The sequence below is a fragment of the Sparus aurata genome, chromosome 14, assembly GCF_900880675.1.
Source record: "Sparus aurata chromosome 14, fSpaAur1.1, whole genome shotgun sequence".
In the NCBI taxonomy this organism is placed as follows: Eukaryota; Metazoa; Chordata; class Actinopteri; order Spariformes; family Sparidae; genus Sparus; species Sparus aurata.
This window is the reverse complement of record NC_044200.1, coordinates 6,491,709-6,509,492: the sequence shown is the minus strand read 5'-3', so window position 1 is coordinate 6,509,492 and position 17,784 is coordinate 6,491,709. Positions and strand designations below refer to the sequence as shown.

The window sequence follows — 17,784 nt, the reverse complement described above, 5'->3', positions numbered from 1 at the left end:
GAACACAAACACTTTAGCTCGACATCAGCTAATCAATGTGGAAAGCAACACAATAAGTGGAACTGATAAGTGGAGGTTTTAAATAACAGAGATAACAGAACCACTTGGCAGGTAGGCACGACTCTTTATTTGCATTATTTCCCATGTGCAAACTTTAAGACTTTAGTGTGCTGGAATGATACGCGTCACTTAATTGTTCTTCATGGCGTGCAAGTAAAATCTTGTTTCTCTGCCGTCGTCACACAACCCACCCCACAGCGCTGGTCAGATGGCTTATTAGGACAGAACTAACATTTCCAGATGTGAGATCGGACCTCAGTTTTGAGCAGGATAACAAGCAAATTTGAAAAATAAAAACTTAACTACTTTAATATAGAATTCTATACAATTTGTCTTCGTCAACAGTGACCTAATTTGGAACACGACTGTTCTACTGAGCGACATTCACAGTGGTAAGACTTGGAATCATTTCTAAGCGACTTTAAAAGTAGGTACATCTTACAAGTCCTGATGACTCAATTGCCACCTATAAATAGAAATACTTTAAATATATTTCTTCCCAATCCATCCATGAAGAAAGACAGTCCACGAAAACTGGCATCAATCTGGTGAGGGAAGTAGATCTGTGGTTCAAATGTGTGTCTTTGTATAAAGTGTGCAGTTCCAGGATCCACGGAGTGGAAACTTTGGGATGTCATTTCCAAAAACGTGGTGTTAGATTCAGTCGAAGCTCGTTAAGCATGTTCCCAGAGGCAGGACAGGACCAGCACTGCATGTCGACAGGCTCCAGAGTCCCAGGAACCTTGAAGAAAAGTGATCACATTTAAAACTAAAACTGCATCATGAGGACAAAGGAACACTCTGTATAGCACACTGAATGACAGCTGATACGATTGTTTACTGATTTGTAAGTGGGCAAACGGATAAGAATAAGCCAAACCATATCTTTACAATAAGTTAGTAGTCTGGGTCATTTTCCAAGTAAAACATGTAGCTGTCAAACATGATAATTAGCTGCATTTCTTTGTTTTATCATAAAAGCAAACTGACAGTGTTTACATGTTATTCACATCTGTGGGGACCTCTGCTGAAAACTGAACACACATATAGTTAATATTTGATACCAAGCAACTCCACATAAAGGGGAAACAGTAATTAAAGGTGCATTTACAGAATACTTACCGGGTTTTAAGTGGTAAGTTTAGGTGAAATATAGTTGCGGACAATTTCAGAGCTTAATTTAATTTACAACCACTCCAACAACACCAGGTCAACTAATTAATTTAGCAACTTCCGTAGCCGCCCTCTCGTTAGCTAGAAACTTCTCCAGACTGCTCCCACTCACCTTTTTACGGCACTATGTAATACATGAAGAGGAAGAAGGCGATGTCAAAGACGACGAACGCCCAAAAGTCAAACCAGTACGAGTGTTTGGGTAAAGACACCGTATCTCCTTTAGTTTTCAACATTCTCAGGTCGTCTTCAGACTCCGTCACGGGAGTCGCCCCTGCTCCCATCTTTGCGTCCCCGGAAGAGAACACACGGCGCGTCAGGTAGTCTTTCAAAATAAAATACACCTGGCGTTAAGTTTTTGATCATATCAGTTTGTGAGGCTGTTATACTTCCCTTTTGTTTATCTGCACTGTCTTTTATCAAATACAGGACTTCTGACACTTTAAACCCAAGACCAAATAACATTATGGTCCATCCAGTCTGTGAGAATATTTCGGCAATTACCTTTTTTTGTTTTATTTGTATTTATGTATTATTATATAAATATTTTATAAATGTATTGCCTATACACATCAGAGTGAGAAAGAGTTCACCAACAGCCTACATTCTATGCATGAGACTGTTGCCCTGCCTCACACCGGTTCAATAACCTTTAGTGTTATCACTGATCAATGATATGAGTATGCCTCACTGATTTCATTTACCAGCAACTATTTGAGTTTTATAACTACTAACATTTTACATATTACACAATGTTCACACTGAGACTTGCTTGTGGTATTAATGAAAACTGTTGTCTGAACAAATGTCTATATTTTAATTATATTCAATAAAGTTTTTTTTAACTAAAAGACAGTCTGTAAGGAGTGAATTTAACACCTTTGATGCTAAATGATGGGACCATCTCTGTTGCACACAGTTATGTCAGTGTCTCGTTAACCTCAAACCTTATAAATATGAAATATTTTACTTGATTTGTCACGTGTTCGTTGTAACCGACACTTCATTTGGACTTTTTTGACATTGCTTATGACCTTGGTACTTGAAGTGAGGTCCAGGGGTCCCCAGCATAAAGGGGAACACGTTATTTTCACTGTAATTCCATACATGAGTGACATAATAACAGAATGTATGACAAACCTATTTTGGTCGTGGGTTTCATATACTTTATGTAAAAAAACATTTATACGTAAATATCTTACCAGATGTAGAAACTTGACATCATTATATGGGTTTGTGGTCTAAATTGCATCAGTTTACGGGTCCTTGATGTGAAAACGTTTGAGAACCAGTGACCTATGAACTTCCTCTGTCAATAGATGCTTTTATACTCTGACTCAAGCTGTGATTTTGATGTGAACACTTACTTCTACAGTGCTTGGCACTTTGTTGCAAAGTATACCACTACAATTGTATTTTTCTTCAGGTACACTTTTTGGCCACCTACCTCTGTTGCCTTTCCACTCCACACCATAAAAGTCCAAAACACGCCACGCACACACATTGAAGACAAAAGCTCAGCGTGTTGTTTGCGCGTGTGACACCAAATACCATTTATTAGGGATTTACAAAGACTACAAAATCCTCCAGATGAGTTAAATCACTGTCTCTGTCTATTTACATGATATGTTACATACAAATGTACAAAATATAAAACATTTAAGGACAAATGTTTCACCCAAAAAGAAGAAAACTTTCTCTCAAACCAGAGTAAATGCTATGGTTTTCAACTGAGATGTAACTGCAAAGTGTAAAGTGGTGAAAAATTACCAGTTGATCATCAAGACTATGGTGTACACTGTTAAGGGTGTTAACGCTCTGCTAACGCTCTGCTAACGCGGGAACTAATGGCCTACAACAGGAGTGTAGAGTAGCCGAGAGGGTGAATTGTTGTTGATCTACGCTCAGGTTTGATACATGGGTGTAGCTGTAACAAAAGAGCAACCTCTTACATGGTGACTACACCCTTTTCATGCAAGTTCATACCCTTGCAGACACGAGGCTGGCCAAGTTGGCCAGATATATATGCAGCCATCAGAGGCTTTAGCTGCAGAGACACCTATGAAGCTGAACACAGGTAGGATTGTAGAGGATAGGATTGTCCTGAGGTTATGACAACTTGACTTCTTGGTCTCTGGTGGGTTCTGACTGACCAGTAGCACCTGTTGGTTGTTGGTAAATGTATACAGTACGGTGTCAGGTCAGCTTCGGTGCCTCGAACAGCTGGCGAGCCTAACGTGGCGGTTGGGTTAAAATGTCCAGAGAGGAAGTGCTTCTAAAGGAACAACAGGCATTCCAAGAGACGGAGAGGATCCAGAGAGTATTATGGCAGGATGGGGGGGTAACCGGAAAAGTGCCTATTTTTTGTTCTGAGTCTGTGATTTTAGTGAGTTTAAAAAACAGTTTCTTACTGTACACCGTATGCCTCCTGCATAGGCAAAACATCCAATCACCACAAGATACACACACCTGTTTCTGACAGCGTGTTGAGTTTTTGCATTTCTTTTTTTTTCTCTCTGTTTTCAAAGTACAATAATTTACTCAGCGGGTTAAGCATATTGTAACATCAACAGGGCAGAATGCATCTTTGATTCACTGTGCAAGACTTAAGTATTTACAACCCACCCCCACCTCAAAGTGTGCAAAACCAACCCACTCGTTAAACAAAGAGAGGACAATCAAAATTCAAAATGGCTTCCGTCCAATACACGCATACATAACGATAAAGGTCTCTTCTCAATGCATCCCCCTTTTAAAAAGCTTCAAAACATGCTCGTCAGGCTAGAAAACCCAAAACAGTTTGGTTGTGCTCCTGTCAGTTCAAGTGAGCCCAGCTCAACTGGGCGAGAAAACAACTAAAAAATACCCCACCCCTTTTTTTTTTTAAACAGTTTTTACAATATTGGTCAGTTTTAAATTCAAATACAGCATCAACTCTTTTATACTTTTAACTGTCAGAAACAAGAAAGGGCGGTTTGGAGGAAGAGGGATAAAAAAAAAAAAAGGGAAAAAACAAAAAGAAAGAGGCTGTTTTTATGACTACAAGCAGCCTCTTGGATGTGGCAGGAAGCAGGTCGTCGTCGTCATCATCATCATCATCATCCACCATCATCTTCTCACTATAGCCAATGGGAGCAGAGGACGCCTCCCGAACTTTTGCGCATTTAAGGCAGTGAGAAAGCACCAGCACATTGTTCCTTTAGTCAGCTCTGAGGCTGATCTGGTTCACTTGCATTACATTACAAATACATTGGGTTGTTTTTGGTACCGCATGGAGACGCTTGACTAGACTATCAAATGTCGGCTTGCATCATTCAGTTCAATATTACCGATCATTTGTCGATTGGTTAGTGTCAAAGCCTGATTCATATCTGCTGGAGTGAAAACCATCGCATTATTCTAATTGTTGGTCTGCTGCATTCCTGTTGCAGTAAACCCCATCTGCTCTGTTCTCCATGCAGCTCAATGCAAACTTCACAGGAATTCAGCTTGTGGCAGTTGACTGTTAACTAAACCCTCCCCCTCTCTCAGTAACTGTTAACTGCTACAGCTGTCAAGCTTTCCATCCTCCCATCTTCAACAATAACATATCTGCCACTGTCATTTTTAAACAATAGGTGCCTGATTTTTGACGGAAGTTAACAAAAGAAAGCAGGCCCCCTATTTCTAGCTGACGGATTCAGGGTTGTCTGCTGAAATGACAACAGCTGCAGACAGATTTGATCAGCTTTAACTATCCAACTAATTAAGCCAACGTTAGCTCCATGAGTTGGTTGGAAACGCAGTCTCTGGCCGACTTTTTGATATCCTGCCGACTCATTTATAACAATAATCATAAAAGGGTCTCAAATATGCTCTTGTTGGAAAATGACCGTCCTCTATTAGCAGAGAGAGCAGAGGCAGAGGGGTTGTTTAGCTGGACATGTTAGACTGGTCTGCTGAACTGAATGATCTTTTATGGCCCTTCTGTCAATTTCATCTTGCATTTACAATATTCTCTAACTTATATACTGTAAACACTCAATACTGGACTATGTTGTAGCCTTTTTAATCTATAAAATAGTGTCATCATCATGATCAAAGTGATAAGTAGCGACATGTTGTCATAGAAGAGCAAGAAGATGGCAGGGACACACTGATGTCTGGTGTTCCTGTAACATTTCTACCATCAGTCAGTCTCATCTGTGCTGAGATGGACAGTCCTGGACTGATATTTAATTTGAACATAACTCCGTCCGGCTGCTATTTGACCTATTTCTTATACTTTTGTGTTTTTGGTTTTGGAAAGGGCAACAAAGACAGCGCCCACCAAACTCTATAAATGATGATTATCCCTCAGACTACTTCTCCACGCACACCTCAATGAGAAATCCAAAGCTTGACAGATGTGCTGTACCGAGTTACAGTTGCTAATGATTGGTCAATCGAATGGAGGGGTTTAGCAAACGGTCAACAGATAGATGACCGACAGAGGGCGCTGCCTGCTGCTCTCATGGTGCATTTGAAAAAGTGACAACAGGCTGTGGAGTGTGGAAGGCCAAGAGCAACTTAATCTTAAGTTTACAACCATGGTCAGCTGTGCATTGTGGTGTAAAGTCTCTGTGAGTGTATTGAGTGTGTGTGTGTGTGCACATTTGGCAGTAAATCAAAGGGAATCGTTGGCACCATTTTTTTTCCTTCACAGTAGCAATGTGGCTGGATGACACACAGACAATGCGCTTTCGTTGTGCTTGTTGTTGGCATGCAGGGCAGCGAGGAGCGGCTTGGCAGTGCCTGACACTGAGGAGGCTCAGGGCAGGAGACCAGCACCATGGGGCTCAACTGATGGGCTGTGAGCCGTATGTGCGTGTCATGAAAATGTAATTCTTGTGATCCTAGTGGGGCTGTAGAGGCATTGCAAGTGTCTCAAATCGAACACATCTGGTGCGTTCATGCCTTTTCTGAACAAAAAGACAAGGGCGCCCAAATAAGGTGATGCAGTGGTAGATAATGAGACTAAAAAGAGTCCCTTAGCCCTACACTCTAAAAAAGTAACATGTGAGGAACCAGCTTGGTTCAACAGCTGACTGATGACTTTGTCAGACATCACTGAAGCACAAACTGAATGGATCTGGGATGAATCACATTCGTGTGGTGAGAAAATCTGTTTCTAAAAGCTGTGAGCCTCCATTGTGACCACCAGAGGGCGTTCCATCACTGGAAAACACTCACTACGGTATTGTTCTACTTGCCACCGTCAATAGGTGGGGTTAGAATCAGAGTCCCAGGTGGTGTAAATTGTGCCTTGCTCAAGGACACTTTGGCTGGCTGGATTGTTGGTCACATGGGCGTTTAAACCAATTAAAGCCTCTGATTAAAAGGACAGTGTCCTCCTGCTGCCTGTGTTTAAGTGCATTTGTATGAGTGTATGTGTGTGTGTGTGTGTGTGTGTGTGTGTGTGTGTGTGTGCGTGTGTGTGTGTGAGAAGCACCTCTGTAAACAAGGAAAGACATAAACAATAGAACCTTGCCACCCACTGTAAACATCTGAAGATACATCTGGGATTTAAAAAAAAGGAAAGAAAAATCCAGTTTTGTCACGTCAAACTCTCGGCTTTCTCTTTTGTTCTGACACTTTGTGGGATCGACGCCCACAGCTAGAATAATGGAGCGATCTGTGGCTCATCATGGCTGAGTACAGACGTGATTGACTCCTTGAACTCACCGGAACTACTGTCCCTGATGTGAAAAGTTGTATTCTAAAATGTTACACCTCCATTAAAATCCTCAATATTTAATATAACAGATCCAACTTGTATGATTGTTTATAATTTTGACCACTGAGGACCAAGTTGGCTCTTGATAACATACAATAATTTGATTTAATATTGCACCATCGTTATGTAAAAATAATGTGTTTTCTTTCAAATGGTGGGTATGCCATTTTGGATGATAAAACTTTTCATATATCACACATCTGTGCACCACAGCGGAGGCTGCGAGCGACGGGGGCTCAGAGGCCCCCGGGGCGGGCTGAGTGTTCGGCGTCTCCCAGCGCGATTCTTGGTCTCATAGTGCCGACTCGAGCGAGGAGTCCAGCTGGTCGTCATGGTGACTGGTGCTGTCGCTGTCGCAGCTCTGCGTGCTGGAGTAGTTGGCGGCCTCCTGCAGCCGTAGCAGCATGTTCATCTAAAAAAAGGCAAAGCACGGACAGATATATACCTTAGTACCAGACTGAGGGTGGAAAGCAAAAGACATTATGAAGCATGCCAACATCAGACAATGCAATGACATCATTTTGTTACTGTAACTAATCATTTCTGTTTTAAGGTTTTAGAACTAGTTAGAAGTTTTCCAATTGTATGTGTCTGCTCTCTGTATCGATGTTATATATTTTCTCTGTGAAACACTCAACAAATTAACTTGAACTTAGAGCTACAAAATGTGAGAATATTAGTTCAAAACATTCCAAAATAAATTAAAATCAAACTTTTCAGTGCAAGGTGCAGATTCACACTGCGTCTTCCAGTAATTACACATGATAGCCACAGGTACACCACGCTGTTTTGCGTTTGTCACTGTGTGATCTGTGGCCTATTTCCTTGAATGACAAAGTAGCAAATGTTTGGGACAATCATTGTTTAACTGATTGATCGTTTGTACCCTCCTCTTGTTCGATATGTTTATGGTAGTGAGGATTCGGCTAAGTAAGTAAACTTTATCTCTGCTGTGTATAATAGCTTTCTAGGTAAGACATCACAAAATGCAGACACATGCTGTAGGCCATGTTAACTCACACTGCATCTTTTAGTCCACCAGAACCTTTTCTACTCACACTATACGGATCAACTGTCCCCCAGCTGCTTTTAATCTATTGACAATTCCTCAAAAATGTATTCAAATAAAACGACTGCATCCTAAACCATGCTGACAAGAAGAGAGAAAGGCGGCTTTACTTGTGCTATTCTACAAAGAAGACCGATGATCATGCAGAGCTCCAAACAGAACACAAAACTTGTTCAAATCAAACTATTCTGGTCAAGCCACAGCGGCTGGTCGACAGTGACACCTTAATTTCTGAGTGTGCATTTAGGAGATGGAGAGAAGGCACCAAGGCTGTCCTGCACATTAGGAACAAGTCTGGCAGCGATGCCATTAAAGACCTTTTATCAGCATTAACATGTAATTATCAGTCATTCAGTTTTAATAGCACTTATGCAATTGTGTAAAACAGACAATTGAATATAGCATGATTAAATATCATCAGTGTAGCAGTGATAAAATATACACAAAACAGCTCAGAATGTAATAACATCAATTAAGGTTAATATTTGTACTCTTTCATGTTTAGATGAATAACTTAAACTCAGACTTCCAAGTGTCAAAGGAACCACTGCCTCTCAGATGTCAACATTTTCTCTTGTGTCACCCATAGTCCCTTGTTTGTTGTTTCCTGTAGCATTCCCTCTGATTTAGCTTCCTGTTTCTATCAGTGAAATATAACCCAGTCAGTAGACTACCCACCAAACTTAAAACACCTATTATAGAGTCCACTGGCTCACAAACTTAGTCTTTATACTTTAAATGCAGTTAAAAGCACTTTTAACACCGTGCTGTAAATCACCACAATAAAACTTCTCATCCCTGCTACAGAGCTAATGGACTAAATAATGCAGAGGTGCTGCTGCATCTGGTGCATTGCTTAAAGTGTTCCTCAAATGAGGCCTGGCACACCTGCGCTCAAAGTGGTCTCGCCTGGACGGACACCGCACACACACACGTTGTGTTCGGATGGCTACCCTTAAATTCCTCCTGGGCTGCAATAACGCACCAAATGGAAATTAATTCTTTCGCTCCCATCACTGAAAGTTAATCCTCCCGTGTGTGTGTGTGTGTGTGTGTGTGTGTGTGTGTGTGTGTGTGTGTGTGTGTGTGTGTGTGTGTGTGTGTGTGTGTGTGTGTGTGTGTGTGTGTGTGTGTGTGTGCGTGTCCATGTTTTCAGGAGCAAATACCAACTAGTTACTTTACTAGCTTATCTACAATATTTATTGTGTTTTTGACTTGGAATAAACCAAGGTGAATCATCCAAGGTTTCTATGGAAACAAGCATTCTTGAAATGAATAACTTCATGAATATGCACCATGTATTATTGATTTATGGACTTAAATCATTTAGTTTGGTTCAAAGTTCACATGTGGAGAACAGATATCTATATTTATTCATGTTCCTTTCAATATTCAAGTCCTTCCACATTATCCTGTCTTGTTGCTTGTCTCAAATGCTATTCATACACTTGAAGCTACTTAATGTGACAGGACCATCACTAGAATTGTTTTGCGTATGTCTTCCTCACCAGTGGGTCTCCCTCGGTGTCGCTCTGAGACACCTGCTTGGACGAGGCTCCCTCCTTGGATGAGCTGTAGCCGTCGTATCCCACGTCCTCCGGCCTCAGTTGGAGCAGCGACTGGCCCTCCTGCTGCAGTGAGGCGGCGTTCCATGGATACGTGTCGTTCACCCACTTGGATGGATCCTCCCACGCTGCTCTTTTCCCGTAGAGCTGCACGTGTGACAGACAGGGAAAGCAGGTATGAATGATCGACTCAATAACCAGCATTATGTGGTGAGTTATGGACAGGGACTAATAGCAGTCCAGGCTAACCTGCTTTAAATATTATATATATTAATATACTGTATGTGCATCTTGTGATGTGACAGAGAAATGTGTGAAGTGAAATACAAATCAGAGAGTGCGGGGATTATCGTTATCTTCTCTGTTTCATCACTTGACCATTTAAACAGCTGTGCCAGTCACAGTGGTGCATGAAGAAAATGGCCGATAGCTTAAAGCTGCTGTAAGCATTATTTTCTTATTAAATTAAGTACCAAATAGCACTATATTCTGACAGTAATCACTGTTGTGGGTCAGAAACCCATGTCTCTCCTGCCCCTGCTCATGCAGTAAAAGACAAAAGAAACTTTCTGATATCCCTGCCCACTTTATCCAATCAGGACAGAGAACTCCATGAAGCAATAGTCCAGTCTGCTCGGGGAACGTACTCAGAGCAGGATCCTCCTGTTCTGGTACCTACACCGGCAATGGCGGAACAGGGACAAAACTACAGTATATCACCAGAGCAACCAATAACTGCTACTCTTTGCTAGCTATCCCTGGCTGTAGCTAGCTACCATTAGCTTATTATTTCAGTTATCCCTGCAGCTATGTGGCCCTATTAGCTGACTGAAGTCTGCCTGAACAACAACCTTGGAACCTTGGATTCTGCCAGCTGACATCACTATTAGACTGATGCCTCTTATGATACGAAGTGGTATTATGAGACAGTACGGGCCAGGGCTAGCTGCTGTAACTTTAATCTGTAACATAATAATAGTAATAATAGTTTATTAAATTATCATATGTTTTGTAATCAAAACCTTATCTGAGTAGACTTGTGTAACTTCAGCTGTTGTCTGGTCTATAAATCTACAAATTACAGTATTACTCTCTGAAATGTAGTGGAATAGAAGTATGAAGCAGGATATCAATAGAAACATAAATAACATTGGTCCGGGTTGTCAAGAGTAGTTGCAAACAGAAATGTGTTTTCTGTGCTCTACGATGCAGTTTTACTTGAAATTACAGTGACTGTTACTGCTGTTACTGACTCTGTAACTGAACAAAAGAGCAATTAAAGTCACAAAAGGCTAGCTAGAACGTACCTGAAGCCCTTCTCTTACAGCCTCCAGCAGGTAGGGCACCAGGGAGTAGTTCCATAGGTCAGTGAACCAAACCCGAGAGCCTTCCACATCCATGGGACAGGACAGAAAGAGACGGGGGCCTGTAGGGATAAAAGAGCCAAGATGATGAGTATTAGATAGACGACACACGTGTTGCAACGCACTTGTTGCATAAGAGTGGAGGCAAGAGTATTCAACAGGCTTATCGATCACTTCATTGACTAAATGTTTGACTCAATATTGATGTGTTTAGTAGACAGACAGTGGATGTGTGTGCTAGTGTGAGACTGACCTATTGTGACATCGGAGGAGCTGTGTGCCTCTAGGAAGCCATTGAGGTGCTGCCATGTCTTGGGGATCCAGTCGATGATCTTAATCAGGTCATTGCTGCGCATGTTCTTATCGATCTCCGTCTCTATCAGCTTCCGCCGCAAGAAACGGCCCAGGAAACCTTTGACCGGCTCAGTGTGGTTGGTGCACAGCACCCACCTACACGGAGACAGATGATCAATGGTAAAAACAGAAGCAGAGGACCTGATAAATCAGCTCAATGTTAAACCAGATTTCTTATCAAAGCAGCTCATGTTAGAGACGATGAGGCCGTTTCAGGCATTTCTACCATCACAACAACCAGTTTTCATATTCATATTAAATTAATGTCTGGCTCATGATGATCTTTCCCTAATGACTTTATCTTTGCCAAATCATCAGCTAGTCAAACATGCCAAGCAGAAATGATCCTCACTCAGAACATGCATTATAGTCGATTAATTTTCATTTAACGAGGCTAATTATACAAAAGAAGTAATTACAGCCCTCCCTGTGGAGGAATCCCTTTAGTTTACAATCTGTGAGAAATAACATGGTGACACAGAACTCAAATCAAACACATTGTCTGGTAGGTGAGATGACGCAAAACAAATAAAAGTCATTTCTCTGTGGAACCAACATCATTTGAACTCATTACAAACAATATTACACCATAACACGATGAATATTTGAAATCCACAACACTGCTGTATTATAATCTATATTATACTGTCATAGAAAGTACTAACAGTTCAGACAGTGAGATTTCTGTACAAATGAAAGCGTCTGTCACAAACCTGAAGTTATGGTGTAGCTCAAGGTTAGGAGAGGTGGACACTCCCTGGTTCATGGTCCCAATCACATAAGGGCTGCATAGAGACAAACACATCATCATGATTCACAGTAACAACTGAGCCGCTTCAATAACTGAGCGAATAACTAAATAACTGAGCAGCTGCTACTATATGATATCTGAGATATATATCTGAGGAATGTATTGATTTTTTTCACTACATTGTAATTCTGTCTCACCATTTGTGGTACTTGCAGTTGAGGAAGCCATTGAATATGTCACTGAGGGAGCCGATATGGTGGAGGTTGTCCAGGATGACCACAGTGGGGAGCTCTGTGTCCGTCTCCTCAGAGTTACACTGTTCTGCCAGGTTGGACAGGTACTGACGCAGGTCCTGGGGAGGAAAGCATCAGCAGCTTTACATTTGGATACAATATTCCAAAGGTAAAAGACTTCAAGAGGAGGTTTGATGCATCATAGTTTACAGGCAGGCAGCAATATAATCTGAGGACCCAAAAGTACTCCCTTTTTATTCATTTTAAACTCTAGTTTAAATGTAATAAATGCAGCCTAAATACAATTGAAAGCCAGGTTTAACATTAAAATCACAGGCTGATATTTCATTATGGTAGACAATCTACATGAGAGTTTATTAGCAGCCAACCTTTGACATGTGATGCTTAAAAATGTGTACGCTCGCTCCTGCTCAGCCTTTTTTACTCCCTTTGGACAAACTACAACCGGTTAAAATTGTAATATTTTTGGATTAACATAAAAACAAGATCGACTGGTGATGTATGTCACATTCTGAGGCCCAGGGTTTAAATGCTAGTATATTTTTCTTATGCTGAGGGATGATCAAAAGCATCAGAGGAAAATGCCAGCTTGTAGAGTCAGCTGGTCAGAATCCAAAAGTAAAGAAATACAATTTTGTAGCAGCATTCAGTAATCATGCAGGGAGATTAAAGGAAGCCAGCCAATTTACACACACTGAGAAGCAGAATATAGACCAGGGGTCATTAACTACTGCTTTCTAATGGGCAGAAATGTATAAGCAGACATGGTGAGAAAACAGAAAAAAGAATACACACACCTTTACCTTTCTTAGAAAGTTACTGGTATTTTTACGACTCTATATCAGTGTAGACAGACTAATGGGAAATGGGAAATCCATTAAGATAACTTGATTGACTAATTAATTGGAAAAATGTCAGACCTCTATCAAGGGGGCAGTCAATGATCAATCCAAAACCACTTCCAATTCAACAACCAATACATGACTCCTTATCTCAATGAAAAACTGCTTTTTGTGATCACAGGAAACAAACAAACAAAGGCTGGCCAATGAGAATAAACTAAATAAGTTTAGTGATTCTCTTTTGATGCACACATCACTCTCCTCTGTGTTGTTGCATTCTGGGGGATGCAGGAAGACAATAAAGTACTCCAGAAAAAGCCAACTGGGTGAGAGTGAACAAACCAAATAAGAATTGCCCCCACAATAAACCCAACATCCCAAACTGCCACGTCTGAATCCTTCTTGGTCCCACCTTGCTGGAATTCTGGTCCACGTTGAAGCTGGCCACATTGTGCTCCGTCACTTCCTGCCCCATCTGGGAAATGATGTACTCTGCCAGCTTGGCAGCCATGAAGGACTTGCCGGTGCCGCTGGGTCCTGAGAGGATGATCCGACGATGCTCCATCAGCAGATTGAGGTACCGCTGGATAATGGGTTTCGGGATCAACGTGTCAAACACCAGACTATCAATACTGTTCTCCTTCACACCTAGAAAGAGGAGGGGAAGAGAGCAGGGAAAGAATGGAATAAAATATATCTAGTTCACTACCAACTACTACAAAAGATTTTACTTGAGAACCCCAGCCTGGTTTCTAAACCAAGTGTAATACTGAAATAGAAACTCCACGTTTCCTCGCAGCCATACCTTTGAGGTTGACCTTGATCATGTTGTTGTCGCCCACCAGGTAGCCACAGGGCAGCAGCTCAGGCACTTCGGAGGCGTGGGAGCGGACCACCTCGCCCATCCTGTAGCAGACGATGCTGTCTGAGCTGAGACCCAGACTGGTCAGAGGGTCCACCCGAAACACATACTCCTGCAGGGAGGGAGGGGTGAGAGGATGTTGAAGAATCGCACTATTGATTGTGCTTAAATATAGACTGTGATTCTTGCACATATTTTCCAGCTGACGGTGGAGCCGTGTGTCTGTGAATCTTACACAAAATGACAGACGCAAAACCATTTACACAAAGCTGATGCTGTTTTCTATGATTTAACATATCTGATTAAAGTTGAGCTTACCAAAGCATTGTTAATAAATGAATATACAGGCAGTATTGGAAGCAGTGTGCAGGAGGTTTTTATTGTGGCTTCCTCCGATGCACCTGTCACACATTCAGCTGATTTAACTTCAGATGGTACAACTAATTTCAAAGATGACAAAGTCTGCCTTCCTCCACGGGTAAGATGGCATACAGAATCTAAATCCAGGCACTCAAGTGGAGTAAAATGTCTTTAATAAATACAAGCCACAGTGTGGCTCTGTGGATACAGTGTTTGTAATGAGAGTGCATTCATTCCCCTGTTGGTTCTTTTCAATTTGAGACTGAGAAGCGCTTTTTCAATTCAGCAGTAAAACATTTGATGTAATTAAAACTAGACAAATGCAAATAATTGATTCAATCTCAGCGCCTTTTAATTGTGGTTGCTTGGTAGCATTTGTTTTCCTTATCATTAAATTGTGCTACAAAAGAGGGAAACTCCACTTATTTTACACATTAAAGAGTATTTACTTGGGGAGAACTACTGCATATGTGAAAAAAGCTTTTTGTGTGGCTCCAGAGGAAGCTGCATGTAATCTAATAAATTGCCTCCAGTGATTCATTCAGTAGCTAAGTTGCATTGTGGGTCATTTGGATGTGAGGTTTTGAAAAGGAAGAAAAACAAAAAGGTGATATCTCTGGTTCTGCTGTGTGGATTTTGTCATTTGTTCATAAGCTGTTTGTCAGTATGCAGCAGAACTCCCCTAGACCTGTAAACACACTTTAATGTGTGAAGTTGGTGCAGTTGCCCTTTAAATCTTACATGTTGTGTGTTTGCCTGTACTTTGACGATGCAACCACAATATCATATTCTAACAAACATTTCTCATAGCTTATTTTGCCTTCTTAACAAACCTATATTGACCGGAACCACCATTAACGTTTACACAAGTTGCACCTGTGGTTTTCCTGCTATGATAAAAAAAAAAACCTAATATGTGCCCGAATAACTGACAAGAACGTGTGAGCATCGTCTGTTTACCTTGAAGAGGCGTCGGATGACTCCATCCAGGACATCCCATTTGGTTTTGCCACTCACACCTATAGATCCAATCAGGTAATCCTGGGTTTGCAAACCCTGAAGAGGTGTCAAACAAGTTCATTTAAAAAAAAAGCATTTAGAACAAACACGATTAAAGTGGTTTTATCTGGAGAAACAGAGAAATCATGGGAGATCATCTTGCGCTAACCTTGGTTGTTTTTGGCCCACTGCTGATGGTAACCACTATCCGCACACTCCGGCCCTCTTTGCGTAGGTTGCCCTCGTAGCTGTCATCTAGCAAAATATCTGAAAGCAAAATTTTCTGTCAGGAAACACATCCAGCTTTAATCTGTCAGAGATTTGATTCATTACAAACAAACTCTGCCTGCTGGCAAATTAGAGCTGGAAATGGACAAACAGACCCCAAAGTAAAGGATAGCTAATGGGTTTCTTTCATGTGATAATGAGTTTTACATTTAATCAATGTTTTCATAGTGAGTGCTCAGAATGGTAATGTTAGATCGGGTGTGTGTTCGGAAATTAAATGCAGTACAATCTGAGTGAGAGAGAGACAAAGACTTTTTAGATGAATAAGTCAAGATGTCGCTTCTTTCTGCAAAAGACAGCACGGTAAGAGTGGTGAGAGTGTACTAAAATGGTAAAAAGTTGCTGACTGGAAAACCATCTAACAGTGAGTTGAAAGATGCTACAACTCTCAGGAGATTCAGAAATGTGGGTTTGCCACAATGAGTCAAACTTTTCATATGCAAGTACAATATATGATTCATCCACAAATAATGATTATAGCAGCTTAAGTGATGAGCCACTATTAAACAACAAGCTTCACAAAAGTGCAGCATGTAGAGCTCACTCCAGGTCGTCTGCAGCTGTGTGTCTATATTGTGCAAGTCTGTCTTATTTGTCGGCTTCCTGCCACCTTTAACCTTTGATAACTCCCACCATAAGTCTGTCTTCGTTCTCTTTTTTCCCAGACTCCATTTTGGAGAGGGTAGGGGGTACTTTGTATTCGGCTGGCTTCCCTTAGCTGAGGGCTCTGTGTTGGGGTGATAACGGCCCGTTGGCCCACTCGTCTTCCCACGCGTCACTGCTCTCGGCTCATCCCTCCATCAATTAATGAGGGCCCGAGTCCTCGGAGAGAGTTGTGCCTTCTATGTTAATTACAGGACAAGTGAGAGGGACGGAACTCTTTGACTTCTCAAACGGAGCAGGCCTGGAGAGACTTCCAGCGTGTTCATGTGTATGTATGTGTGTGTGTGTGTGTATGTATGTGTGTGTGTGTGTGTGTGTGTAAAACAGGCTCCTGCTGTGTTGTGAGCCTTCGCTGTAGAGAGAGCAGCTATTTCATAATTTCATGCGGCTCCTCCGGATCATTTCCCTCGGCAAACACAATTCTCTCACATTTATTGAGGCAAGTATAGAGAGAGCTAATCCAACTTGATGCCACAGAAAAAAACTTCTGCCATGAGAGTTGCTGCAGACCATAAAATACGTCCTCCAGCTTAACGAGACATAAGAACATGCCACTTACAATGGCATACTCTGAGGTTTAATTCTTATTAGCTGAATGCACCTGCCAACAGCTTCGAAAGAAAAAACAACTTGTCCCAAAACAAGAAAATATTTCTGGGGTATTTTGTTGAATGCTCAGTCCTGATTGGCTGGTAAAAGCATTCAGGGATGTATTATTTTTAGTTTCTCTAGGCACTATGTCTATTTCACTCACTTCTACCACTCCTACACAGACACTTCAGACCAACGTGCTGCTGCGGACACCAGAGCTGACACTGAACTGACCTGACATGATGGTGTCTGTGATGTTGAGGTTATTGAGCGACAGCCCCAAAGACTGACGCGAGGAGGAAGAGGATGTGCTGGAGGTCTCAGAGGGCGGTCGGGCCGTCTTGATGGGTGTTGCTGTTGGTGTGGCGTTACCGCTGGACTTGAGACGATCGTTCTCCGCTTTCAGAGCCTCAATCTCGTTCTGCACCATGACAAAAGAATGAAAAAGACTTAGTAATAGTTTGACGGTCATTTCCTGCATTTCCACTGGTCACTGTTGTTATTCTGAATCAGTGCTACTGGAGTTATGGGCTGTAAGCAGGATTTTGATCTTCAAGGATCTCTTTGAACTGAATTGTAAGTCTCAGATAAGGAGCCTAACATGATCCCCAGATCTGAACGGAGACTATAGGCTTCTACAGACAAGGCAATCCAAATCTACAAAGACCCACTCAATGGAGACAGTTATAGTGTTCTTTGAATGTGTACCTCTTTTAAGAATAGGAAATGACGCAGCACCTCTGAACATTATTCTTTGAACTGATGTGTGGCGTCTCATTGCAATACATGAATAGGAATTATATGAATAAATTTAATATGTGTATTTGAAGAGAG

General features: G+C 41.5%; 1 protein-coding gene and 1 long non-coding RNA gene across 13 annotated transcripts in view; one reads left to right on the top strand and one right to left on the bottom strand.

The window, feature by feature from the left end:
* Window positions 1-3: 3 nt before the first annotated feature.
* On the top strand, window positions 4-17,779 carry LOC115595675 (uncharacterized). The gene is made up of 4 exons (XR_003986751.1): window positions 4-111; window positions 9,569-9,797; window positions 14,033-14,177; window positions 17,133-17,779. It is a non-coding gene; the product is annotated as an uncharacterized LOC115595675 (long non-coding RNA).
* nav3 (neuron navigator 3) overlaps window positions 2,757-17,784 on the bottom strand; it is a 443,539-nt gene continuing 428,511 nt past the window's right edge. For all 12 annotated transcript variants that reach the window (XM_030440425.1, XM_030440422.1, XM_030440427.1 and 9 more), the window contains 11 exons: window positions 17,185-17,371; window positions 15,578-15,675; window positions 15,370-15,465; window positions 13,993-14,161; window positions 13,600-13,835; window positions 12,289-12,443; window positions 12,054-12,125; window positions 11,240-11,436; window positions 10,930-11,048; window positions 9,566-9,769; window positions 2,757-7,400 (listed from right to left, as the gene is read on the bottom strand). In XM_030440425.1, the coding sequence (XP_030296285.1) occupies window positions 7,281-7,400; window positions 9,566-9,769; window positions 10,930-11,048; window positions 11,240-11,436; window positions 12,054-12,125; window positions 12,289-12,443; window positions 13,600-13,835; window positions 13,993-14,161; window positions 15,370-15,465; window positions 15,578-15,675; window positions 17,185-17,371 (1,653 nt within the window). In that variant the 3' untranslated portion in view covers window positions 2,757-7,280. The remainder of the gene's footprint in view (window positions 7,401-9,565; window positions 9,770-10,929; window positions 11,049-11,239; window positions 11,437-12,053; window positions 12,126-12,288; window positions 12,444-13,599; window positions 13,836-13,992; window positions 14,162-15,369; window positions 15,466-15,577; window positions 15,676-17,184; window positions 17,372-17,784) is intronic.